General features: G+C 58.3%; 2 protein-coding genes across 3 annotated transcripts; one reads left to right on the top strand and one right to left on the bottom strand.

Moving 5' to 3' along the window:
• Positions 1–323: 323 nt before the first annotated feature.
• Positions 324–9864, bottom strand: SLC39A7 (solute carrier family 39 member 7). Its single transcript, XM_063122878.1, has 8 exons — positions 9794–9864; positions 8086–8604; positions 6068–6236; positions 5872–5952; positions 4610–4798; positions 4167–4268; positions 3844–4040; positions 324–1544 (listed from the first exon to the last, which is right to left on the bottom strand). Exons 2-8 carry the CDS (start codon positions 8599–8601, stop codon positions 1293–1295), a joined length of 1506 nt encoding a protein of 501 aa, XP_062978948.1. The 5' UTR covers positions 8602–8604; positions 9794–9864; the 3' UTR covers positions 324–1292.
• A 1009-nt stretch (positions 9865–10873) lies between these two features.
• RXRB (retinoid X receptor beta) lies at positions 10874–24369 on the top strand. 2 transcript variants are annotated; one of them, XM_063122891.1, is made up of 10 exons: positions 10874–10988; positions 16695–16927; positions 17060–17213; positions 17477–17656; positions 18560–18789; positions 19137–19266; positions 19545–19677; positions 21322–21413; positions 21624–21729; positions 22646–24369. In XM_063122891.1, the coding sequence occupies exons 1-10, from the start codon at positions 10961–10963 to the stop codon at positions 22791–22793; spliced, it is 1434 nt and encodes a 477-aa protein (XP_062978961.1). In that variant the 5' UTR covers positions 10874–10960; the 3' UTR covers positions 22794–24369. The 2 variants fall into 2 exon arrangements, with proteins under 2 accessions (XP_062978961.1, XP_062978962.1); XM_063122892.1 differs by having other exon boundaries at positions 18560–18726.
• The last annotated feature ends 1546 nt before the right edge of the window (positions 24370–25915 follow it).

Below are 25915 nucleotides of genomic sequence, written 5' to 3' on the forward strand. Positions count from 1 at the left end.
AGAAAGAGCAGGCGTGGTTCAAGTCCAGCTGCAGCCCTCCACCAGCCAGGCTGGGAGTTCGTAGTCGGACGCCCACGGAGGAGGGGGCCGGCCGGCCGATGCAACCCCCTTGGGGCAGAGCCCGGGCAGTGGGAAGCAGCGCCCCCTGCTGTCCAGTGCAGGAACGGCAAATGAAATTTCTCAGGCTCGGACTGGTCCTCTTCTTTCGTTTCAACGTCGGACACAATCTCGCGTCATCCGTTCCCCACCCCACCCCAGTTACAATCGTGGCCCCAAATAATATCCCCTCCCCTCCCCTACAAAAATGCAAAAAACAAGGAAATATATAAAGTGTACACAGAAATTCCTCTCTCATCGCTGCCACAACCATTACGTTGAGAAATTCCCTCCTACCCCATTGGCAGGGGGAAGGGACTCCTCTCCCCCCGCCCGTTCTGACCAGGGGTGAGCAAAAGGACCGCACACACACAGACACAACCTGCTCCCCTCCCACTGCCCAGACCTCTTTGTTCCCTTTGGGTGGGTGATAGAGGATGGGGGGGGGGGGGGTCCCACCATCACCACCCATCCAAAACACCTGAGTTCAGAAAACCTGCCCTACGGCACCCTTCCATCCCCGGCTGCCGGAAACTAAGCCTCCTCCGTTCCCAAACCCCAATAACCGTCCCACTCTTTCTGGAACCATGATTTCCAGCAATCTTGCCCCCCCCCCTCCCTTAACCACCTTCAAATCCACCTGAGTAGAACTCCACCCCAGAAGTCAAAATCTCATGCCCACGTTTGCCTCTTCTCTGTTTTGGTCGCTTCTTCTGCACCGTCACCCCCCAATAATTAAGGGGCAGAGCAGACCCAGGGACTGAGGGGGGAAACTCAGCACTTCCCCCCCCCCAAACCAAGGGGGTGAAGGGATGCACTAATCCCCCCAGAAGCCCTCCTTATCTGCTACTAAAATCCTCTCTCTTGCCCCCACCCCACGCTGACCCCATGCCTTCAGTGCCCCATAGGGGAGGGCAGCCCACCACTGAGTTGGTCCCCTAGCGTACCAGAGCGGCTTTCCTCCTCTCGCTGCTCCTGACAGCGCCCCCTGGAGGAAGGGAAGTGCACAGCAGGGGCAGAAGTCTGAATGTCCAGGGCAAAAAAAGCAGGGTGGGGCGGGGGAGCCGGAGGGAGGGGGCGACTACAGCAAAGGCACAAAACCTTGCGTCCCCCCCTCCCTCTCTTGTGGGAAGGAACGCTCCCGGTGGCCTTGGCTCCCGAAACCGGCGGCTGCCCCCCACGCCCCCCCCTCCGGCCTACTCATACTGGGCGATGAAGACCATCATGGCCACGCCGCCCAGGAGGCCCAGCACCTCCAGCAGGGACTGGATGGGCCCCGATTCCTTCAGGAGCTCCGGGATGACCGAGACGGTGGCCACGTAGATGAAGCCCCCAGCTGTGAAGGGCAGGATCCAGGCGGTGGCCGCTTCGCCCACGCCCTCTGCCAACAGGGAGCAGACGGTGCCCGCCAGAGCCCCCAGGGCCGTCACCAGCTGCAGCTTCATCGCCTGGTGGAGGAGGGGGGAGACAAAAAGGAGGGAGGGTCAGATCATGTGTGGGTGTGTGTGAATTTTCCCAGCATGATGGATTTGGAGTGCACCCCCGCCCCATCACACACACCCCATTCCCAGCCAGCCTGGCCAATAGCTGCTGAAACAACAGCCGGCCCTGCTGAGAGAACGCATTCATTTTCCTCCTCTGCCCTCCCCATCCCTCTTTCCTTGTGTGTCGTGTCTTTATTATTATTATTATTTATTTATTTATTTATTTATTTATATAGCACCATCAATGTACATGGTGCTGTACAGAGTAAAACAGTAAATAGCAAGACTCTGCCGCATAGGCTTACATTCTAATAAAATCATAATAAAACAATAAGGAGGGGAAGAGAATGCAAACAGGCACAGGGTAGGGTAAACAGGCACTGGGTAGGGTAAAACTAACAGCATAAAGTCTGCACAACATCAAGTTTTAAAAGCTTTAGGAAAAAGAAAAGTTTTTAGTTGAGCTTTAAAAGCTGCGATTGAACTTGTAGTTCTCAAATGTTCTGGAAGAGCGTTCCAGGTGTAAGGGGCAGCAGAAGAAAATGGACGGAGCCGAGCAAGGGAAGTAGAGGCCCTTGGGCAGGCGAGAAACATGGCATCAGAGGAGCGAAGAGCACGAGCGGGGCAATAGTGTGAGATGAGAGAGGAGAGGTAGGAAGGAGCTAGACCGTGAAAAGCTTTGAAGGTCAACAGGAGAAGTTTATATTGGATTCTGAAGTGAATTGGAAGCCAATTAAGAGATTTCAGAAGCGGAGTAACATGGTCAGAGCGGCGAGCCAAGAAGATGATCTTTGCGGCAGAGTGGTGGACAGAAACCAACGGACTGATGTGAGAAGAAGGAAGGCCAGTGAGGAGAAGGTTGCAGTAGTCCAACCGAGAAATAACCAGTGCATGAACAAGTGTCTTGGCGGAAGAGACAGACAAAAATGATCGAATCCTGGCAATATTATACAGGAAAAAACGACAGGATTTAGCTACTGCCTCAATATGAGGAATAAAGGAGAGCGAGGAGTCAAATATAAAGCCAAGGCTACGAGCTTCCTTGACCGGAGTAAGCGTAACATCATTGACAGTAAGAGAGAATGAGAGATGAGGAGAAGGTTTAGGAGGAAAAACAAGCAATTCAGTCTTTGCCATATTGAGTTTCAAACGACGATGAAGCAGCCAAGCTGAGATATCTGAAAGACATGCCGAGATACGATCGTGAACATCAGGAGAAAGTTCCGGAGATGACAGATATAATTGTGTATCATTGGCATACAGATGATATTGGAGGCCATGGGATTGAATAAGATTACCCAAGGGCAACATGTATAAGGAAAACAGTAACGGGCCAAGCACCGAGCCTTGCGGAACCCCAACTGAAAGGGGAAAAGAGGAGGACGAGCTGCCATTAGCCAACACGCTGAAAGAGCGACCCGCTAGATAGGAGGCAAACCAGTTATAGACAGAGCCACAAAGTCCAAGGTCATGAAGGGAATCTAAGAGAAGATCATGATCAACCGTGTCAAAGGCTGCAGTTAGATCAAGGAGGATAAGAACGGAATAATGGCCTTTAGACTTGGCAGTAAGAAGATCATTGGTGATCTTAGTAAGGGCTGTTTCGGTGGAATGCAGAGGACGGAATCCAGATTGAAGTGGATCCAAAGCAGAGTTACTAGAAAGAAAATCAAGACAGCGAGAGTAGACCACACGCTCCAGGATCTCTGAAACAAACGGCAACAAAGAGACAGGTCGGTACTTAGACAGAGATAGCCTATCAAGAGTAGGTTTCTTGAGAATGGGAGAGACTGTAGCATGTTTTAAAGCAGAAGGAAATGAACCAGAGGACAGAGAAAGATTAATAATATGAAGCAAGGAAGGGAGGATAGCAGGAATAAGATTAATAAAGACGCGAGAAGGAATTGGATCACGAGAACAAGTGGAAGGCTTCGAAGAGCGCAGTATTGTAGACAGTTCATCCGCAGAGACTGAAGGAAACGCAGAGAAATTTGCAGGAGGAGCTGACAGATGAGGAACAGGAACTTTTTAAATTGTAGGGTCGCAACAGCACTTTGGAGGCAATGCACGTCCTCAGACTGGAGCAGTTTAGAAACCCAGACAAAACAGAGGAAAGGAAATGGAGAGGAAGGCGAATAATAATAATATATTTCTTACCCGCCTCTCCACTTAGATCAAGGCGGGGAATAACAGTGAATATAAAACACATGAAAAACGGATTAAAAACAGAGCACCCATGATTAAAACTTCGTTAAAATGTTACCTTCCGCTTGCTGCAGCCGGACTGCACCAGGATGGCGAAGTCGCCCACCTCGTGGGGCACCTCGTGCAGCAGCACCGTCAGGGTGGTGACGGCGCCCACCGTGGCCCCCGCCAGGAACGAGGCCCCCAGCGCCAGCCCGTCCGTGAAGTTGTGGGCGAAGTCGGCCGCCAGGTTCAGGTATCCTGCGACACGCATGGCTGGGGTGGGGGGTGGAGGAGAGGAGGTGAGTCAAGGGTCCCCCCACTAAAAGGGCTGGCCCAATCTCCCCTTGCCCCCCATCCGCCTCAAAGCCCAAGCTAGCGGCCCACTCCCACCCAGCTTACTAGACTCGGGGGGCTGCTCCTTCCGCTTGCAGGCCGCTTTCTCCGCCGACCCCTGGGCAGGCGCCTTCTCATCCTCGTCGTCACTGGTCTTGGCCTTGGCCTCTGTGGAGGGGGCGGAGAGGAGGCTCAGAGATGCGGGGGTCAGGGAGGCACCCCACCCTCCCCCCGGAAGCAGGGCCAGCCGCCCGCCACGAATCAAGCGACACCAACCGGACTAGAACTCCGCTTCCCAGCAGAGAGCCCCTGGCCGTACTTGGAAAGCAAAGCAAGTGGCTAGCCCTCAGCGCTGCCGAGAAGGGTCTGTGCTTGAACGGTAGAACCCACGGGGTTCCGCCCAGGCCCAGACTCCGGAGATCCTGTGCCAGCCTGCCAGGGGCCTCCCGCACAGGGAAAATGCAGAGGGGCAAAGGGGAGTTCCGGCGAGGGCCCGTGCCTGGACCCACCGTGGCTGTGCCCGCCGTGGTGGCTATGCCCGCCGTGGTGGCTGTGGCCGCCGTGGTGGCTGTGGCCGCCGTGGTGGCTGTGGCCGTGGCCTCCCTTGACGTGCCTGACAAACTTCTCCACAACCAGGAAAGCCACAATGCCCCCCAGGACCCAGAGGCCGACCGACATCATGTGCTGGTGCTCAGGACCTGGGAGCGGACAGAGAGAGAGAGAGAGAGAGAGAGAGAGAGAGAGGGGAAGGCAGGCAGGCAGGAAGGAAAAGAAGGCAGGCAGGCATCAGCGCTGGCCCCCAGCAGCCTCCTCCAGGCTCCAGCTCTTCCTCGCATCTCTTAGGCCTCAGGGACAAGCCTCGTCGCACCCAGGCTGGCTGGAGGATGCTGGGGGGTGTAATCCAAAACCTCCGGAGGGAGGCAAGTTGGCACAGGCTGGCCGACACCCGTGCGGAGAGCTCCCCGCTCTCAGAGGCCGATTCTTACTGATCCTCGGCAGCTTCTCGTGGGCTGTGGGGACCTCTTCTCCCCACCGCCCTGGGGCACCAGCCAGCCTCCAACCCCGGCCGGGGCCCACTGCAGGCCCTCAACGCCCGCCCGCCTGCCTCTCCGTCCCAACAGCCCCGCTCTCCACTTGATCATGCACTGAGCTGGGGGTTGGACTTGATGGCCTTATAGGCCCCTTCCTATTCTATGATTCTATGCAGAAGAAGCCTCTCTTTCCAAGGTCCAGAAAACCCCGCTGTGTTGTGAAGAGATCGGGGAGGGGAGGAGAGACACACATCTCTGCGATCACAGCCCCTGCCCCCCCCCCCCACCATGCGATTCCAGAACCAGTGGGATGGGTTGAAGGTGGCGCTGGAGGCCGTTGACTGGGAACGCCGAGGTTAAAATGGCAGGTTTCAGAGAGGGCTGGAGGGCTTTCATCCTTGCTCCAGCGCCACAGGAATAAAAACCCACTGAGGGGGGGAGGGAAGGGGAGGGGGCCTCGCCTGAGCAGCGGCGCTGCTGAGTTTCGCAGAGAAGAGGCCGAAAGACATCTCCAGCGGCCGGCCTGCCATCTTTCTAAACCGAGAGTTGGTTTCTTTAAAACAAAGATTTCCCCCGAGTCTATCCAAAGCTCAAAGTGGCGGCAGAGGTGACCCACACACACCTTTCCCCCTCCCCCAGATGAAACCTGCGGCCGGTCTCTCTCCTTCTCAGCCCACAGACTTGTGTGGGGAGCGCTGCCAGAAGGAGCTGCGACACACGGAGCAACCGTGGCCTCTTACCCTGGTGAGAATGGCCGTGGCCGGAAGGCTCCGCGTGGCTGTGGACGTGGCCTGCTCCTTCGTCGTGATGGGAGTGAGGCTCTGCAAGGGGAAACAGGTGATTGTGGGGAGGGAAACCCCTTCCCCCTGGAGCCGGCCAGCCAGGAACCAGCCAGGGGCGGGGGGGGGGGGAAGGCGGGCGGGAGAGGCCACTCACCCAGGGCATGAGGAATGAGGTGCAGGAAAGCGTCCCCCAGGAGGCCCCCTGAGGCAAAGCTCAGAAGCAGCTTGAGCAGGGCCTGGTGCTGGGAGGAGTTAGACTCCACGGGGATCAGGAAGAGGATGAAGTAGGGCGCAGCGCTGATCAGGAGCGTGGCCCCAATGGCCTGTGGAGGAGAGGGGCAGACAGCAAGGTCACAAACACCAGCGGCAGCCGCCCCCTGCCCTCCTTCACAAGCTGCGCCTCCGAGCGGGAGGCACGGCATCTCCGTTGACAGACCGGACCTGGAGGCTGCAGACTGAGCCGGAGGTGGAGGGTCTGGGTCCAAACCCTCATTCACTAGTCACGAAGCTCACTTGGTAGCCCTGGGCCAGCTGCCATCTCTCAGACCGGTTTACACTGTGTAGTGCGGGGTCCTCACCCTTTTCGGCTCCCTGGGTCCATGTGGCAATGTGAGAAACTGCCGTGGGCAGGCACCACACAGCGCTTAATCCGCGGATCGCCGCTTTGGCGTCTACCTGCCACGTCTATGGATCTGAGGCTGTGTTCTGCAAAAAACGTTTGCAGCGTCCAATAGATACAAACAGTGGCAGCGTTCGGACAACCCAATAGTCAATGTTTTGAGGTGGATTCCTGCATTGAGCAGGGGGTTGGACTTGATGGCCTTGTAGGCCCCTTCCAACTCTACAATTCTAGGATTCTATGAATGGTGGGTTAATCAACTCCACAGGTGATTACCGGGGGAGGGTACTCCCCACACGGCATAGAATCATAGAATAGCAGAGTTGGAAGGGGCCTCTAAGGCCATCGAGTCCAACGCCCTGCTCAATGCAGGAATCCACCCTAAAGCATGAATATAATCAACCGTGCTGTGGATTAAGTTCAGCGTTGAGTTGACTATTGGGTCTCCCCGCCCTCAGTCCTCCTGCTGGTATTCCATCGGCCATTGGGAGTTCTGCCGGCTAGGTCTCTCTTGCCGGGGGACTCTGCAGTCACCCAAAATATCCAACTGTGTGCAACGAAATAGCCAGTGGTGCACGACACGAGAACCAGCGGCTGTTCAAATAACCAACTTTGCATCATGTTGGTTATTTCAGCCCAATAACCAACAGTGGTGTGAAAACGTCCGAATAGGTGACACAATAACCCACCATTGACTACTTAACCCACCGCTGGTTATTATGTCCTCCGAACCCAGTCAATGTCTTTTTAATAAGGACTTCTCTACTTTGGCTAATTGCTGGTGGTGCAATACGGCTAAAGCAATACAACGTAAGTGCAGTACAACACAACATATATATTGCCAGTGTCCAGTAGCTGCTTCTCTTGCTGGTGGTGGTGGGAGTTAATTACACAGATAAATTTTGTACTGGAGCAGTCTTTAATATTCACTGATGTACACACTCTTTTAATTTAGTGGAAGGGTTTTCCAGGTGAGGTGAGATGTGGGTGCAGCTGGACAGCCATCTGTCAGGGATGCTTTAGGGTGGATTCCTGCCTTGAGCAGGGGGTTGGACTTGATGGCCTTGTAGGCCCCTTCCAACTCTACTATTCTATTATTCCATGCTTCGCGGAAATGAACAAATGGTCTACGTAAATGGATTCTCCGTGCCCTTTTGTCAGCTAAAGGTCTGATATTACGATGCTGGAATGATAAACACTCGCCTCTTACAACGCAACGGATTGAGGCCCTTCCAAGGCTTTCAGCATTTGAACAGATGGCGTATAGCCACCACCTTCGAATGCATACCTCTCTGGACATTTCGTCCGCTTTTGCTGAAGCCTAGTTATAATTGCTGAGATGCTGTAGGCGTTTCCTATGTATTCATTGCTATGAATGCCTACAGGTTCACGTAGGTATATTTTAAAAAACCAATGTTTTGTGGTGCCACACTGAGGAATCCCTGCTGTGCAAGATCTGAATGGAGTTTGTAGAATATCGTGGAGGGTCTCCACAGACAGCGTCACCAAGAAGAGGCCAGAGCCCCCAACCCGCCAAAGGGCCCCACACTCACGTATGTCCACAGCCAAAGAGGTTCCAGCTTCTCTCTCCTTGGAGCCGCTTTCTCCTGCCCGGGGAAAGTACTGGCCTGGCTGGGACCACCGGCGGGATCCTCGTGTGAGTGGCTGTGGAGGTGGTGGTGGGAATCTTCATGGAAATGGGCATGGCTGTGCCCATCTTGGGGGCCCACGTGCGCGTGGCTGTGCCCGTGGTGAAAATCCTCCTGCCCGTGCGCATGGTGCACGTCCCCATGGCTGTGGTGAGGGTCACCATGCGAATGGCTGTGTCCATGATGGTGGTGGTCCTCGTGGGCATGTCCGTGGTGGTCCCCGTGGCCGTGCCCGTCCCCATGCCAAATATGCTCATGCGTGTGGCCATGGTGAGCGTGGCTGTGGCCGTGGTGAAAGTCCTCGTGACCGTGAAAGCCTTCATGCTGCGAGGAGACAGTCCACATCAGCGTCGCACAGGCCAAGACGAGGGTGACGCCATTACTGAGCCCGGCTCTCCACAACAATCGGCCGGCAGCCATATTCTGTCAGGGAGGAGGAGGGTAAGTACAGGCACGGCCACTCCAGACAGCCTTCTCTTCCGCATCTACGGTCATTACCTAGCCTGCTTACCCACTCCCAGGGTACAACTCTCTGGTGATGGAGGACCCACACTGGACAGGGTAGGACCACCGACCCCGTAGGCTCTTTTCATTGCCAGGTTGCTGAGACTGCTGGACTGCAGCAGTTGGACGGCTTTCTTTTTGCTAGAATCGCCACAGGCCACTGCTACATCTTAAAATTTAGGCAGCCTGAGTTGCCCTGTTCAGGTCCCCTGCCTAAATTTTAGCAGGGGAGCGCAGCTGTCGTATACCCTTGACCGAAGAACGGTACCCTCCTTCTATCTGGGATGGTTGTCTTCTTCCACCGAGGGTGCAGCTTTGGGAGGGGCGCACATGGAGCGGTGAGGGAGGGGGACACCCGCCTAGCCAGCCAGCCGGATCCCTAAGAGGGGCAGAGGGAGTTGCCTTAAGCCCCCTCCCCTGCCGTTCCTCCAATTACTGACTGCCGATCAAAGTTTCCTGGCCCCCGCACCCCCAAGGCTGCATTGAGGCTTTTAAAAGCTTAATTGCGGCAAGGGGAGGCATGTTTGGGGGGGGGGGGCTGCTGGGGAGGGAACCCTAACATTGAGCAGGGGGTTGGACTTGATGGCCTTGTAAGCCCCTTCCAACTCTGCTATTCTATGATTCTATGCTTACAGGGACCTGCCTCTTGTGGTGGTGCTGGGGGTGGAAGGCGGTGGGGTGGGGGTGGTGCTGGGGGGGTGAGCCTCTGCCCTGCCCCCCTGCAGGCTCGTCCTCCACACTGGGACGCAGAAGCACACTGAGCAGGAGGGCATTTGGGGCTGCACCACAACCCACACCTCCTGGCCACCTGCTCACCTTAAGCCTCCATCACCACCTGCACGTACCTCCTGGGGCATAGAGGAGGAGGAGGGGGGGGAGACAGGCTGCCCAGGCTGAGCCTCCTGCCTCTCTGCTATTACCTGCGGGAGGGTCCCTGTCACTTCCCAATTCTCCCCCCACCCCCCTTGAGCTCCCATGGACCCCCCTTTCCCCTCTGTGGCTTTGGAGGTCTGTCCCCCCCCCAGACCGCTCTATCCCCCCCACTCCCATTCTCTATGGCCCAGTGCCCCCTTTCCCCACTCTCTGCTCCCCGCAGCAGAATTCTCACCCAGCTCTCGGGGATCCGTTAGCTGCCGGCTTAAGCCTGACGTGGCATCCGAGCCCCGCCCACTAATCCCAAACCTCGCGGGAACTCTCCTCCACTCCCCTCCCCGCCCCAACTTTCCCCATTCAAATGCCTCTTTGCCCTTCCCAGAGATGGCGCCGCCGGAGCGCCCTCGCCCTCAAAAAACATGGCGGCCACCACAAACTCCGGAGGCAAGAAGAGCAAAAACAGCGGCAGGCGGGGTGCCCTTAACAAAGATGGCGGCTGGGGGGGGGGGTTAAAAATACACACCAAGAACCTGTTCCCGGTTCCGCCATTTTTCTTCATGGCAAAATGAGTCCTAGTTATAACCAGCCGTTCTGAGGAAAAAAATATTATATATATAAATAAATAAATATAAATATATATATTATATATATAATATATATATATATATTAATCCTTCTTCCAAACGGACACAAACACCCATGAGGCCCTAGAATCCCGCTCTTTAATTATGAGCGCGCTAGTGCCGCCGGGAAAGGAAATCGCCGCCCCCAATGGGCCTTGCCGCCGCGCGGTGCATGCCGGGTAAGCGACGCGGCCCGCCGTTGCATGGCGGGAGGCTGAGCCGAGGCAGGAGCCCGGCCGACGGGCGCGCGGTGCATGGTGGGTACCCCCCGCGTCCCCTCTCCGCCTCATCCTATCGCTCCGCGCGGGCGCGGTGCATGCTGGGAGTCTGGCCCAGGCCTGAGCCGCGCCGAGGGACAGGAGGAGGAAGAGGAGGGGGCGCGGTGCATGCTGGGAGTCTGGCCCAGGCCTGAGCCGCGCCGAGGAGCAGGGGGAGGAGGAGGAGGAGGGGGCGTGGTGCATGCTGGGAGTCTGGCCCAGGCCTGAGCCGCGCCGAGGGGCAGGAGGAGGAGGAGGAGGAGGGGGCGCGGTGCATGGTGGGTAAAGGGCCGCCGCCGGAGAAGGAGACGGCAGCGGGAGGCAGGCGGGTGGGCAGGCGGTAGGCCCAGGCCTGGGCCTGCCTCGCCGGCGCGCGCGCGGTGCATTGTGGGGGCCGAGGCAGGCAGGCAGGAGGCGGCGGCGGAGGCCGCGGGACCAGGCCCTGGAGCCCCTGGGGGCGGCGGCGGCGACGGCGACGGGGGGCCGAGGCGCGGGTTCCCCCCGCTGTCCTGCAGCGCAGCCATGGGAGACTCGGGACGGGCCGGACCAGGTAAAAAGCCTGAGGAGGACGGAGGGGAGGGGAGGAAGCGGGGGAGGGGGAGGTTGAATACCCCCCCTCACACACACACACACACACACACCCCGTTATCCCGAGATTCCTCCCCCCCCCAGGAAATATGGGGTGGGTGGGCCTGCACCCACGTGACCAGCCTTCCTCCTCTGCCACCCTCCAACGGAGACAGGGGAGTGGGCAGAGTTATTGTGACTGACGGGGGGGGCGGGGGGAGAGGGGCGCATCGGCCTTTGGGCTCCTTCCAGGGAAGGCGCCTTGAGGATTTGGCAGGTTTTCTTTGACTTGTTGTTGTTGTTGTTCCTGGCAGGACCTTTTGCACAGCAGCCTTGCGACAGGCAGACATCCAGTAGGGTCCCCTGTGGCGTTAAAAGGCTGTTGCGTTGAAGGGGGGTTAGGCAAAAATTCATGGGGCAGGAGAAGGCTGTCAGGTGTGTCTCGTCCCTTAGAATCTATTATATTTAATAATAATAATTTAGAATTTCATAGAATCATGGAATAGCAGAGTTGGAAGGGGCCTACAAGGCCATCGAGTCCAACCCTCTGCTCACTGCAGGAATCCACCCTACAGCATAAGTAGGGCTGTGCTGGATCAGACCCAAAGTGTCTCTAGTCCATCATTCTGTTTCCTCAGCGGCCGGCCGGATGCCCCAACAGGAAGCCCACAAGTACAACATGAGTGTAATAGCAACCTCTCACTCACGTTCTCCATCAACTGGCCTCTGATACTGGAGGTAGCATATAGCTATCATAACTAGCACCCAGTGATAGTCTTATCTCAAACAACGCAGCATTTTGAGATAGCAAATCCCACAATTCTGCTGTGTGAAGAGAAGAGAAGATTGAGGGGAGACATGATAGCACTCTTCAAATACTAGAAAGGTTGTCACACAGAGGAGGGCCAGGATCTCTTCTTGATCCTCCCAGAGTGCAGGACACGGAATAACGGGCTCAAGTTAAAGGAAGCCAGATTCCGGCTGGACATCAGGAAAAACTTCCTGACTGTTAGAGCAGTACGACAATGGAACCAGTTACCCAGGGAGGTTGTGGGCTCTCCCACACTAGAGGCCTTCAAGAGGCAGCTGGAGAACCATCTGTCAGGGATGCTTTAGGGTGGATTCCTGCACTGAGCAGGGGGTTGGACTCGATAACCTTCCAACTCTACTATTCTATAATTTGAAGAAGTTTTTCTTTTAGTCTGTCTGTCCTAAGCTTCACCGGATGAACCCAGGCTCTAGGAGTTCTCTTCACATTCTGCATTCGTGCATTAATTTTATAAGCCTCTATCGTATCCCTTCCCCTTTTGTTTTCCTTTTTTTTTCTAAACTGCAAAGCTCCAAAGTTGTGTCCTTTCCTGTGTAGGGAAATGGCTCCTGCCCCTTAATCAAGTGGGTTGTCCTTTTCTGCACCTTTTCCAACCCCACAGTTTCTTTTTTAAAAGAAATAATAAAATCCGAGGTGACGAGAATTGTACACAGTTTCATTTTGCCTACAGGCATTATGACAGTGGCAGTTTTCTTTTTGACCCCTTTCCTAATGATCGCCAACATGGGATTTTCCTGTTCCTCAGCTACGTTGTGTGTACGTAGGGGGTTGGACTCAATGGCCTTGTAGGCCCCTTCCAACTCTGCTATTCTTTGATTCTATACGTATGTGGTGGCAAGGTCTTTGGATGCGGGTGTCTTTGCCTTTGTCCAGATTTTGAAAAGCAAGATAAAACAGCAACTTAGAACTTTTTGAGTCATTGTAAGCACCACAGCTGCACCCCATAGTCCTGGCTTGTCTTTGGAAATTAGAATTTCTCTCCTGTTCTCCAGGGGACGGGATTATTCTACTGCACTTTGCCCTTTTCAGCGGGAGATTTAGAAGTCGCTTCGTATTTTGGACCATTTGTGCTGATGGCCAGGAGGACCAGGGGAAAGGAAGGAGTGTCCCAAGATGGGTCCTTAGACCAGAGGTTGCACTTGTTGTGTTTGGCAAGCGAGGTGGGCCGGTGTTTCAGGATTTGATCCTGGGGCTCCCGGCCTCAGCGCCTCATTCCTAGCCTGGCAGCGCTGAAACGCTTCTCTCCCAAGCTGAATGCCAACCTCATCACCAAACACTAGTCAAGGAGTAGGGGGAGAGGCAGGAAAGGTGTTTCCACCAGTTCTGGAAAATGCTGGCTTTGATGAATCTCCGGTGGCGGGGAGTTCCATAGTTGATTATTATTATTATTATTATTATTATTATTATTATTATTATTATTAATTTATATAGCACCATCAATGTACATGGTGCTGTACAGAGTAAAACAGTAAATAGCAAGACCCTGCCGCATAGGCTTACAATCTAATAAAATCATAGTAAAACAATAAGGAGGGGAAGAGAATGCAAACAGGTACAGGGAAGGGTAAGCAGGCACAGGGTAGGGAAAAACTAACAGTAGAAAGTAACAGTAGAAGTCTGCACAACATCAAGTTTCTGATTGATTTATTCGATCCGTACCCTGCCTTTCCACCAAGGAAGTGGTGCTCAACGCCGTTATAGAACCATAGAATAGCAGAGTTGGAAGGGGCCTACAAGGCCATCGAGTCCAACCCCCTGCTCCATGCAGGAATCCACCCTAAAGCATATCTTTATGTTTATAAGGCCGCCAGAGAGGGGCATTCACAGAGGAGAAATCCGTCGGCGTAGAAGACCTCCCTGTGCCATTGAGGGCCGTGTGCTGAGGTCAGGGTGGGGAAGGCCGTAGCTTTCTTGCCTGTGGGCGGGGTGGAGCAGACGTGGGCTTGTACTCCTCTCTGGATTGAAAGCGCTGGTTTTGCAAGGCGATTCTTGTGTAGCTTTGCATGTTTGAGAACAGGCCGTTTCGTCACGAAGGCAAACGGCTGAGAAGCCAGACTGCCGGACTTCGATCCAGGTGACCCAAGTTCACACTTCTGGGCTGCCCTGAAGATCGCTGAGTGGCCTTAGGCTAACTTTGACTCAGACCTACATTGCAGGGTTGTTGTGAAAACAAAATTGCAGATCATCCACCCCCACCCCTTTCCTTTTGAGGCAACCAAGCAATAAATAGGCATATTCCCCTGTTGATTTGGGCCTGAGCTTTTTTGGACCTCTTGGTCAGAATTGGTGCTTTTTCTGTGTACTTTGCCGTTCTTGCGTTGGAGAATCTTGATGCCTCCACTTCGTAGTTAGCGGAGCGAGTCTGAAAAGTCGCCTGTTGTCGCGACCCCAAAGCTTTGCCTGGCCCCCGTCTTTAGCCCCGTGGCTGCGAGGGTCCTCTCCCCAAACACCTTGAGGAGGAGGGGTCTGTTGGAGGCTTTGAAAGCTGGGGGGGGGGCTTCCCAGTTGAACTGATCTGCTGGTGTTTCATGACCCATTGAGCAGAGGCACCTGCGGGGACCCGTGTGTAGCTGCTGCTGTGCGGAGATTTGGAGGTCCTGGTCCCAGCTGTAGCTGTAAAAGAGGGGTAGGGCAGGATCTCTCTGAACCCCCCCCCCCCAATCTTAAAACCCTGTGCAGGCAAACAGCAGAGCCGTGATACTGGATCAGACCAAGGGTCCATCTAGTCCAGCACTCTGTTCACACAGTGGCCAAGCAGCCATCGGCCAGGAATGAACAAGAAGGACATGGTTGCACAACAGTACCCTCCCACCCATGTTCCCCAGCAACTCATGCACACAGGCTTACTGCCTCTGATGCTGGAGAGAGCACACAACCATCAGGGCTAGTAGACATTGATAGCCTTCTCCTTCAGGAGTTTATCCAACCCGCTTTTAAAGCCATTCACATTGGTGGCCATCACTACATCTTGTGGTAGTGAGTTCCACAGCTTAACTATGCGCTGTGTCAAGAAGTCCTTCCTTTTATGTGTCCTGGTTCTCCCACCCATCAGCTTCATGGGATATGACCCCTTTGGGTTTGTGGGAGAGGGAAGAAAATGTCTCCTGTGGGGGGACAGTGGGTCTTTTTGGCTGCAGCCAGGCCCATAAACCCAAAAGCCTCCCGGAGTGTGGCTTCCTGTGCACTAGGACCTTCTCCCGAATCATAGAATCATAGAATAGCAGAGTTGGAAGGGTCCTCTTAAGGCCATCTAGTCCAACCCCCTGCTCAGTGCAGGAATCCACCCTAAAGCATCCCTGACAGATGGTTGTCCCGCTGCCTCTTGAAGGCCTCTAGTGTGGGAGAGCCCACAACCTCCCTAGGTCACTGGTTCCATTGTTGTACTGCTCTAACAGTCAGGAAGTTTGCCTCCGCCTTCTGCCTCTGCCTTCCTGGTTGTTCCCCCCTCTCCCCTAAATTTGCAGAGAAACTGCTGCAAATCCAGTGGTCTGTGGAGAAGTCCTCGTGGAGACGTTTTGTTTTCGTGCGGGGTGTGTGGAATAAATGTCAGGGTGCCTGCAAGTCCCCAGAGCGTTTTGCAGCCTTGCAAAGCTGAATTAACGGCAGGGTAGAAGGGCTTCCCGTTCACAGTACTTCATTCCCCCCCTCCCGCGTTCCAGAGCGTGGAGGGATTCGAATCCCCTACCTGAATAACTTCTGAATGGTGGAGCATGGTGAGTCTGGGGCCGGCCCCCTCCTGGGATTCTGCAAGCCTCAGCAGCAGAGGCGGTTCCTTGCAGGGCCGGGGCGTCTGCCAGGAAAAGGAAGGCGGCAAAGTCCGAAAGGCAGCCTCCCCCACCCACCCACCCCCGGGTGTGTGTGTGTGTCTGTGCTGCTGAGGAGGTTGCTTAGGGACAAGGCTTCCGGAAGAGAAAGCGCCTTGCCTCCCAAGGAGGAAGTGGGGGTTGCTCAACCCCCCTCTCCCCCTCCCTTCCAGGGGAACGGAGCAGCTCCTCACGTGAGACGGCGGCGTCTTGGCAGAGGGCCTGGGCTAGGGAGGCGAGAAGCAGCGCTAGAGCGGCTCTGCCCTCGCCTCACCTGCGTTTTACTCCTTCTGGGGAGCGTGGAGGTTCTGGGCAGGGCAGGGACGTTTCTGCCGCCGGTCAGTGGCCTTGGTTCAGCTGTGTGCAAAGAGCCACAGGGTGGGGGGCAGAGGCAGGGCCCCGGCTTCTCCGCCCGGCCTGGCCTGGCCTGGCCTGAGAGTCTCCCTGGGGCATCTGGGCAACGGATGTGGCTTGGGCTCCTTACCAGAGCGACTAGTTGGCAGGATTCAGGGGCCCTCGCATGCCCTGACTCACCTGCGCCTGCCTGGGGAAGGGCCCTGACCTTCCAGCCGTGCTGTCGCAACTTCTTCAAAGGGACAGGTCTCCGGCGCTGCTGCGGCCGCCGCCATCTGCTTCAGACCCAGCTGGTCAGACGAAACTCCCCCACTGTTCCAGCTGAGATGGGGGCAGGGGGCAGAGAGCCCCACGGATCTCTCCCCCCGTGGAGTGGGATCATGAATCCTGTACAAAGCGGCAGAACGGAGTGGGGCCCTTGCGCTCCTTCCCCACCTCCCAGGCCTCCTTGGGAGAGGCACGCGGGCAGGCAGGAAGCTGGCCGGTCATGTGGTTCCTTGCAGTTTTGCAAAATATCCGGAGAGGAAGCTGAGGCTGTCCGGGGTGGGCGCTTCTGGGGAAATGCTACCAAGAGGGGGGGGGGGAGGGAGGTATCCGTCCAGTCCGGTGGCGCCCGATTGCCCACCTTGAAGGGTGGGTGTGGAGGTGTCCCAGTCCCGGTCTCCCCTCCTCACCGCTGTCCTCCCCTGTCTCCTCCTCTCAGGCTGCCGGAGCCCGGATAGTTCTTCTCTGAGCTCGTCTCCTCCGCTGCGGGGCACCGGGACGTCCCCTCCGCCAGAGCCGTCGGCCCCGCTGCACCCTTCCATGATCGGGTCTGCCATGACCACGTCCATCAGCGGGCTGGGCTCTCCGTTCCCGGTCATCAGCTCCTCCATGGGCTCCCCGGGGCTCCCCGCCACTCCCTCCATCGGCTACGGGCCGGTCAGCAGCCCCCAGGTAAGCAGCGGCCCCCCCGCGGGTGGGCGAAGGAGCCGGGGGGCGCCCTGCCTCACGGCTGGGGCGGGGCTGAGTGTAGTGGGGGCGGGGAGACCCCCTCGCCTCCCTTCACGGCTCCCTCCCCCCCCCCAGATCAACTCCACGGTGAACCTGTCGGGCCTCCATTCGGTCAGCAGCTCGGACGACGTGAAGCCCCCCCTGGGCATGAGGGTGGTGCCGGGCCACCCCCACGGCGGCATGATGCCCGGGAAGCGGCTCTGTGCCATCTGCGGCGACCGGTCGTCAGGTGCGCGGCACCAGGGGGGCTCGGAGTGTGGGGCTCTGGATTCTCCGGGGTGGGGGGGAGGGAGGGCTGGTTGTGTCTTGGCGGGAGGGGGCACCGGAAGCCCTGGATCCCCAGCAGAACGTTGCGTGCTTCGGGTGTGGTGCTTTGCCAGGGGGGCGGGTGGGGGACGTGGGCCTAGCCGGGGGCCGGGGGGGGGTGTGCCAGACCCGGGAGACTCAGTCCTTGCCTTCCTCCCCCCCTCCCCCCTGGCCGGCGCCCCTCAGGGAAGCACTACGGGGTGTACAGCTGCGAAGGCTGCAAGGGGTTCTTCAAGCGCACCATCCGGAAGGACTTGACCTACACCTGCCGGGACAACAAGGACTGCATCGTGGACAAGCGCCAGCGCAACCGCTGCCAGTACTGCCGCTACCAGAAATGCCTGGCCACCGGCATGAAGCGCGAAGGTAGCGGGGTGGGCGGCAGCGCCGGGGGCGGGGCCTCCCCAAGGGGGGGCGGCGGCCCGGGGCGGAGCTTCAGGGCTGCGGGCGGAGAAGAGGGGCCGCCGCCGCCGCCGCCTCAGCCCCCTTGGCCCATGGCTGCCAGCCGTGTCAGGGTAGCCTCGTGCAGAGGATGGGAGCAAGCGGCCCCCTGCCCTGTCCCTCCTCTCTAGCGGGGGCAGGGGGGCAGGGGGCCCCCGCTCCGCGTGGAGAAGGGCCCGGGCCCCCGCCCCGGGACGCGCTAGTTGGAAAGGGCAGGTTCCCAGTCAGCGGCCCGGCCTGGCGGCCCTCTCTCCGCCTAAGCCCCGGGAGAGGGCCCCGGGCTGCGTAGACCCGCTCCCGGAGCCGGCCCCCCTCGGCCAGCAGGGCTCCGTGCACGTCAGGGCAGCAGCGCCAGAGGGAGAAGCAGTGGCAGCGGTTGAGCTCCGTGTTCGTCCTTCCTCCCGCAGCAGGGGTTCCTCCCGCCTGTGCTTCCCGGGGCCTCTGGGGAAGCAGCGGCGGGGGGTTGCCATGCTGCCCCCCCCGTGCGAGGGGGCGGGGGGCGGCGCTCCCCCTTCCTCCTCCTGTCTCCAAGGGTCAGGAGGGGGGCCGGAGGGCGCCGCCGGCGCAGCCTGGCACGATGGTGGCCCGTCTCTGTCTCCCTCTCTCTGGGGGGGGGTGGGGGGGGAGAGGGAGACCGTGCCGCCATGCAGTTGCCGCTTGGGTCTTTCCGGGGGTGGGGGTGGGGGGTCTGGTGGGTCCCGTGCATCCCTTCCTCTCTCCGCCATCCAGGGGTGGATTGTGGGGGGAGTGGGAGCCAGGCCAGGCCGCTGCTCTGACCCCCGTCTCCCTCCCCCCCTCCCTCCCACGCGTGCGCCCCCTCCCCCCCAGCTGTGCAGGAGGAGCGCCAGCGCGGCAAGGACAAGGAAGGGGAGGGGGACCTGGCCGGGGGCGGGGCCAACGAGGACATGCCCGTGGAGAAGATCCTGGAGGCCGAACTGGCCGTGGAGCAGAAGTCGGACCAAAGCCTCGACGGATCCGGCACGGGGGGCACTTCGGTGAGTTGGGGCGGTGGTGCTGCGGGATCAGAGCGCTCACCCCGGACCTTTGACGCCAACGAGGTAAATAACCGAGCGGGGGCCGGGAGCCGTTGGGCGCAGTCGCTTGGAGGGCGGCCTGGGGCGGGGGGGGGGAGGGGGCGGTCTGAGGAAGCTGGCGGGGCTCCTCCAGCTGCAGGGGACCCAAGGCGTTTGCGGAGGGGGGCCGGGGGCCTTTGGGAGGAAGCTCTGGGCGCGGACTGTGGGAGGAGCCCCCAGGGAGCTAGCCGCGGGCGGTGCGGAGCGCTGGCCCAGGGAAGACTGCCTGGAGGGGGGCTGTTTCGCCTGGCCCCTTCCCCGTGCCTACCCACAAGCCCCCCTCCCCCCCGTGCCTTGTGTCGCCCCTCCCTCCCTCCCCTCGGCCCCTGCAGCCCAACGACCCGGTGACCAACATCTGCCAGGCTGCCGACAAGCAGCTCTTCACGCTGGTAGAGTGGGCGAAGCGGATCCCCCACTTTTCGGAGCTGCCCCTCGACGACCAGGTCATCCTGCTCCGGGCTGGTGAGTGTCCGTCCCGTCCCGGCCGTTCCGCTTGCTGCTCTCATGGCCGCAACGACCGGCGTATCTGTGCTGCGCGTCGCCCCCCTCTGGGCAGCCGACACGCCGTTGGGGACCCACCGGCCTGTGGAATGGCAGCCCTGGGGGGAAGCAACAGACCCCGTGGGCCTTTGGCAGGCCTCCCCCCCCCGTTCCTGCACCCCATGCTGGGGGGGGTGCGCACGGTCCCATCGGACACCCACCCACCCACCTCGCGTTCTTCGCTTTCCGCTCCGTTGCAGGCTGGAATGAGCTGCTGATTGCCTCCTTTTCCCACCGCTCAATTTCGGTGAAAGACGGGATTCTGCTGGCCACGGGGCTCCACGTGCATCGCAACAGCGCCCACAGCGCCGGCGTGGGCGCCATCTTCGACAGGTGCCGGAGCGTGTGTCTGTGTGCGTGTGAATCCGGGAGCAGCGGGTTCGTGGCGCGCGTGGGGTGCGGGAGGATAGCCAAGCTGCCCGTCGACTCTCGCAGGGGGGCGGCCACGCCCTTCTGACGGTTCCCCTGCGAGAGTCACGGCTGTCGGGCCTCCGGCTCCAGCACTGCCCCGATCACCTGCCCCCTGGTCCTGCCCCCTTTCCTTGACCGCCGGCCTGTTCAGTGGTTTCCTGTCTTCTGCATGGATTCCCCCCCCCCCCCCGGTTCTAAAAGCTTGGGATGCGTCGTCGTTATTATTGAGTTATATAGCACCATCCGTGTACATGGTGCTGTACAGAGTAAAACAATAAAATAGCAAAACCCTGCCGCATAGGCTTACATTCTAATAGAATCATAATAAGACAATAAGAAGGGGATGAGAATGCACCAAACAGGCACAGGGCAGAGTAAAACTAACAGTATAAAAGTATAACAGTATAAAAGTAAGGTCAAAATCAAGGAAACAAAGCCCTAAGAAGAGAGACTGAAAGAACTGGGGATGTTTAGCCTGGAGAAGAGAAGATGGAGGGGAGACATGAGAGCACTCTTCAAATACTTAAAAGGTTGTCACACAGAGGAGGGCCAGGATCTCTTCTCGATCCTCCCAGAGTGCAGGACACGGAATAAGGGGCTCAAGTTAAAGGAAGCCAGATTCCAGCTGGACATCAGGAAAAACTTCCTGACTGTTAGAGCAGCATGACAATGGAATCAGTGACCTAGGGAGGTTGTGGGCTCTCCCACACTAGAGGCCTTCAAGAGGCAGCTGGACAACCATCTGCCAGGGATGCTTTAGGGTGGATTCCTGCACTGAGCAGGGGGTTGGACTCCATGGCCTTAGAAGCCCCTTCCAACTCTGCTATTCTATGATTCTATGAAGTTCTAAAAGCTTTAGAAAAAAGAAAAGTTTTTAGCTGAGCTTTAAAAACTGTGGTTGAACTTCGCAAATGTTCATGTGTGGTTGCCGGCTAAAAGATGCCGAGATTTTGGCCCCGTCTCCGTCTCAGGAACTGAACTCAGTCCTGGGCTGGAAGCGCTCCAGCGCTCTCAGCCGACGCACGCACAAGATGGGGAGCGGAATTGTGACGAGAGCGGAGCCCCTGGCGGTTGAAGCTGCCCTCCAGTTCCATCTTCGCCCCTCCGGCCTCTCTCCTCCTCCTCCTCCTCACTTCTGCTGGGGGGTGGGGGAGGCTCTCGCATCACTGAGCAGTTCCCAAACTAAGGAAGCCGCAGCGGGAGACCTCCCGGCCAGGTGGAATTTGACTTGTGGGGAAGACAGGATCGCCCCGCCCCCCATCGGAGCAGAATCTCCTTCAGGCTGAGGGCCAAATTCCGGTGGGGGGCAGAGCGGAAAGCCCCCCCACCCTCTCCCAAATCCCAGCCTGTTTCCGTTTCACGCCCTTCCGAGAGGCATTTCAACCTTTTAGAATGGGAGAGAAACGGCGGAGAAGCCGGGGAGTCACGGGGCCCTTCTGGGACCCAGGAGGCCTAGATTTGGCCCGGGGGTCTGAGAGTTTGCAGCTCGGCAGTAAATGCGCTGCCAGCCCCCAACTCGCACCCCCCCACCCCCCGCATACACACTGGGCCTCTCCTTGCTCGCAGGGTGCTGACCGAGCTGGTGTCCAAGATGCGAGACATGCGGATGGACAAGACGGAGCTGGGCTGCCTCCGGGCCATCATCCTCTTCAACCCGGGTGAGGGAAGGCGGGGGGGGGGGGGCTCTCCGGGAGCCCGGGCAGAAGCGTCCGGCCGCATTTGCAGGGGTGTGTGTGTGTGTGTGTTCTTCCTGGCCACACGGGTGGGTGGTTCCCCCCCTCCCTCCTGGCGGCCGAAGCCCACCCCCACCCACCCACCCCGTGAAGCGTTTCTCTCCCGAGCTGAGCGTGCCCCCCCTCTCCCCCCAGATGCCAAGGGGCTCTCTAACCCCGGTGAAGTGGAGCTGCTGCGGGAGAAGGTGTACGCCTCGCTGGAGTCCTACTGCAAGCAGAAGTACCCCGAGCAGCAGGGCAGGTACAAAACGTGGCTGGGGGGGGTGCGTGGGGGATGTTGTGGGGAGCAGTAGAGTTGTGGTGTGAGTGGCCGAAAAGTGTGACTAATAATAATAATAATAATAAAAAAGATACCCCCAAGGTGGGTCACAGTGCTGGGAGAATACGAACGCAAAACGCCTCCAATAAAACCGGTAACGGTCATCCGAGGGAAACAGAGATGCCGCAGGGGTTGAACCGCAGCGATCCGCCGTTAATCAAAGGGCGGCCCAGGGGGGCGTCTTGGCCAGGCGCGTCCCTCGGAGCGCCTGTTTCCGCCTGGGCCCTCCGTCCCCCGCCTGTGAGCGGCAAGAGAGGCCCCGTCACCCCCCACCCCCGCCGCCGCCGCCGCTGCCCCCGTCTGGCCTCCGAAGGCCCCTGGTTTTCTGGACCGGGCCTTCGTTGCCTTGGAAGGTTTCTCAGCCGCTCTTCTTCGTCCAGGGGATTCCGGGGCCGGGTGGAATCGCCCGGCGGAGGCCGATGGAGAAGCAGCCAAACCTCAGGGCGACCGGTCTGCAGGCCCTGTTTTTAGAGGTGGGGGAAGGAAGACCCCCGGCGTCGGTCAACTCCTCGACTCGCACAGGCGAAGTCCGTGTTTCTCCCGCTGGAGAAGGATGTGGCATCAAAGAGGGCTGAGACGCGCCTTCCTCAACCTCTTGACGCCTTCCAGATGTGTGGGACTGCGACTCCCGTGATCCCCAGCAGCTGTGGAGTTACGGGAGTTGTAGTCCCCACCCACCTGGAAGGGAGGACTGGGCCAGGCGCCTTTTCAGGCTCCCCTGCCAGGCCGCCTCCTCTTCCTGTTCCTGTCTCCGGCTTGCCCAGGATGGTCCCCTCGGACTGGCAGGAGGGCCCCCCCAAGCCCCCCGAGTGACGCCTGCCTGCCTGCCTCCCCCCAGGTTCGCCAAGCTGCTGCTGCGCCTGCCCGCCCTGCGTTCCATCGGGCTGAAGTGCCTGGAGCACCTCTTCTTCTTCAAGCTGATCGGAGACACCCCCATTGACACCTTCCTCATGGAGATGCTGGAGGCCCCGCACCAGATGTCCTGACCGCCCTCCGCTGCCCCCGGGAACGTCTCGCGCACCACCGGCCAGGGGATTGGCGGCCAGGGAGACTCCGCCGGCACAGGGCCCCCCCCCGGACTGGCGCCCTCCGCACACCTCTCTCCTCGTGACGCTGCGGCCCGTCCCATCAGCCACCCACCACCACCACGTCCTGGAGGCCTCCTTCAGAAGGCCGCTCACGCCGGGGGGGGGGGGCGTTTTTCTCCCCAGCAGCTGGATTTTAGGGGCTTGTGTAGAACGTGGGGGGGGGCTGTCCGTTTCTTTGCCCCCTTTGCCCGTGTGGGGGAAGAGGCCACTATCCCAAAATCGGGTTTACGGGCAAGGTACTACGTTTCAGGGGGCTGCCTTTGTTTCGGTTGGGGGGTGTCGCGACGCTCCCTCCGTGCTTTGAGGTGGGTGAGCAGAGGGGGCCGCGGGGCCTGAATGGGAAGCGTCTTCCTTCTGTCTGTCTCTCCTTTCGACTAGTCGGGTTGCTTGTGGGGCAGGGGGGGCTGGGGGGCCGGGCACACGCCCCCAGCAAAGGAGCCTGGATCCGCGCGGCAGATTTGCAGTCCTTACTTCGGAACGTGTGGGGCGCAAACCCTCCCATCCTGTCCTCCGTCCGTCCGTCCGTCCCCCCTCGGCCCAGAGCAGGGCTTCTTAAAAAAACAACCGCTTGGGGCAAAGGCTCCCGCCTCGCTAACGGTCGTGGAACGGTCTCCTCGTCCTCCTCCTCGGTTCTCTTCGCCCCAGAGGAGCTGCCGAAGTCAGGGCTGGTGAACCATTACACCTCGTGTGTGTATGTGTGTGTGTGTTAGTGGTGGGTGAGGCAAGAGCCGGAAGTGGGCGCCCCCCCCCTGCCCGCGGAGGACTTTTGAAAGTGGGCCGCCAGTTGCCCACCCTTGCCCCTCCGCAGCGCCCCCCTTCCGGGTCTGGTTTAGCACTTTGAACGTGGCCGGTGTCCCTCATCTATGCAAGGAGGTGTGGTGTTTGGGGACGGAGGAGGAGGGAGGAGACAGTCTGTGGGTGGGTGGGTCGCCCTGCCTGCCTGCCTGCCTGCCTGCCTGCCTGCCTGCATGCTCCAGGTCCCAAAGAGGGGGATTCGATTCCGCCTCCTTCACCCAGTATGTCCCGAGCGAGAGAAGCATCAAGGATTTGGTACTTGCAGGCCCTGCGCGCCTCTAGGCATAATCTCTGGGGGTGGGGGGTAATGTGGGGGTGGGGGTGCTGCATTTCCCTGTCCTTTAGAGTGTGTGTGTGTGTGTGTGTGTGCGCGCGCAGAAAATAATACCCGGTTGAGATGTTTAACCCTCCCTCCAGTTGGGGCAGGAGAAACAGCCGGGGCCCTCTTTGGGGCGAGGGGGGGTCCCTTCCAAGCACGCTGCTCTCTTCCTGCCCCCTCCCAGCCTGTGCATGCCCATATTCATTCACTGCTTCCTCTCTCTCCCCCCCCCCCCACCCCACAACACCCCCATTTATTTGAACTTCTGTTAATCTCCCTCCCGTGGATAACTGCTTTTGGAAGATGTTGATTTAATAAAAGCTGCTCTTTTCTGGTGGGCCCCGTGTCCCCCCACCCTCACTTCTTCTGCCCATCTCTTATTTATTTATGTATTTATTTAGAGTATTTTTATCCCGCACCTCCCAGAGCGGCTTACAATGGATCAGTAAAGAAGACTGTTCTAAAAAAAAAAGGCACGACACATGAGGAAAAGCGGATGTGGAGGGAAGAGGGGGGAAATAAAAAGAAATTAAGGAGACGGCTCAGGCTGGTGGGAAGGCCCTGCTCCCCCCCCCCTCCTCTCCCAATGGAGGGGCAGATCCACAGCTCCTTCTTCTTCCCCACAGGGTCAAGATGACGGTTAGCCCCGTGGGTGGGGGTCCAACTGAAGCAGGCTCTGATGGCCTCTGCCTGCTCCCGTCTCCCTCGCTTCCTTTCCTCATCTCCCCCCCCACACACACTTTATGTGAAGTAGGGGGAGGAGCGCAGCAGCGGCCGCTCTCCCCGCTGTTGGGCTAGGCAAAATAAGAGCAGTACCTCTGCCCATAGGCGGAGTGCTGGCCTGAATCTCCGCCTGGGAACATGCAAAGCCTAACTTCCAGCCGCATGCCGTTTCTGCGGCAGCCCCACTCATTGTGGGATTGGGGGGGGAGGGTCACAGCACTTAGAGTACCCGGTGAGTGTGAGTGTCTGAGTGTCCCTTGCCCCCACCGCACCCCCAAATGTACTTTACAAATACTAGGGACAGATTTTGCTACCTGGATGCAATCCCTTCCTCTGCCAGTAGAGGGCAGCAGCACCCTGTGAGTTGGGGAGGGGGGGCGGACCGCTCGGCCCTCCCCCTTTTTGTCAGCCTGCTGTGCCCCCCTGCCCGCCCCCCCTCAGGGGGGGTATTCCAGGTAAAACCACTACAGGCTGCGTATCCCACTGCAAGGAGCAGCCTGCCCCACCGATGGCTGTCAAACATCCATCTGCAGCTCTTTTGGGGGGAGTGTGTGTGTCGAGGGTGTGTGCGTCCTGTTCCCACTGACCCTCCTGCCCTTTAACGGACTTCTCCCCACCCCAAAAGAAGCATTTCTGTAGCTCTCTTAAGCTACCTTCATTTCCCCTCCTTTCATCAAAATTGGGTGGGATAGCGAATACCCTGGAAGACAGAAACAAACTTCAAAGGGATCTTGATAGGCTGGAGTGCTGGGCTGAAAACAACAGGATGAAATTGAACAGGGATAAATGCCAAGTTCTACACCTAGGAAATAGAAACCAAAGGCACAGTTACAAGATGGGGGATACTTGGCTCAGCAATACTACAAACGAGAAGGATCTTGGAATTGTAGATCGCAAACTGAATAGGAGCCAACAGTGCAATATGGCTGCAAGAAAGGCCAATGCTATTTTGGGCTGCATTCATAGAAGTATAGCTTCCAAAACATGTGAGGTCCTGGTTCCTCTCTCTTCGGCCCTGGTTAGGCCTCATCTAGAGTATTGTGTCCAGTTCTGGGCTCCACGATTCAAGAAGGATGCAGACAAGCTGGAGTGTGTTCAGAGGAGGGCAACCAGGATGATCAGGGGTCTGGAAACAAAGCCCTATGAAGAGAGACTGCAAGAACTGGGCATGTTTAGCCTGGAG

Source organism: Elgaria multicarinata, chromosome 3, assembly GCF_023053635.1.
Source record: "Elgaria multicarinata webbii isolate HBS135686 ecotype San Diego chromosome 3, rElgMul1.1.pri, whole genome shotgun sequence".
Taxonomy (NCBI): Eukaryota; Metazoa; Chordata; class Lepidosauria; order Squamata; family Anguidae; genus Elgaria; species Elgaria multicarinata.

Bases quoted from the DNA above. Each gene is read 5' to 3' on its own strand.
- SLC39A7 (XM_063122878.1), bottom strand. From the start codon at position 8,601: ATGGCTGCCGGCCGATTGTTGTGGAGAGCCGGGCTCAGTAATGGCGTC. The intron at 4,799-5,871 runs GTAAGAGGCCAC...GTCCGCTCCCAG, and splicing joins CCACGGCCATTCTCACCAGG to GTCCTGAGCACCAGCACATG. The intron at 4,041-4,166 runs GTAAGCTGGGTG...CCCCCACCCCAG, and splicing joins GGAGCAGCCCCCCGAGTCTA to CCATGCGTGTCGCAGGATAC.
- RXRB (XM_063122891.1), top strand. From the start codon at position 10,961: ATGGGAGACTCGGGACGGGCCGGACCAG. The intron at 17,214-17,476 runs GTGCGCGGCACC...GGCGCCCCTCAG, and splicing joins CTGCGGCGACCGGTCGTCAG to GGAAGCACTACGGGGTGTAC. The intron at 21,414-21,623 runs GTGAGGGAAGGC...CTCTCCCCCCAG, and splicing joins CATCATCCTCTTCAACCCGG to ATGCCAAGGGGCTCTCTAAC.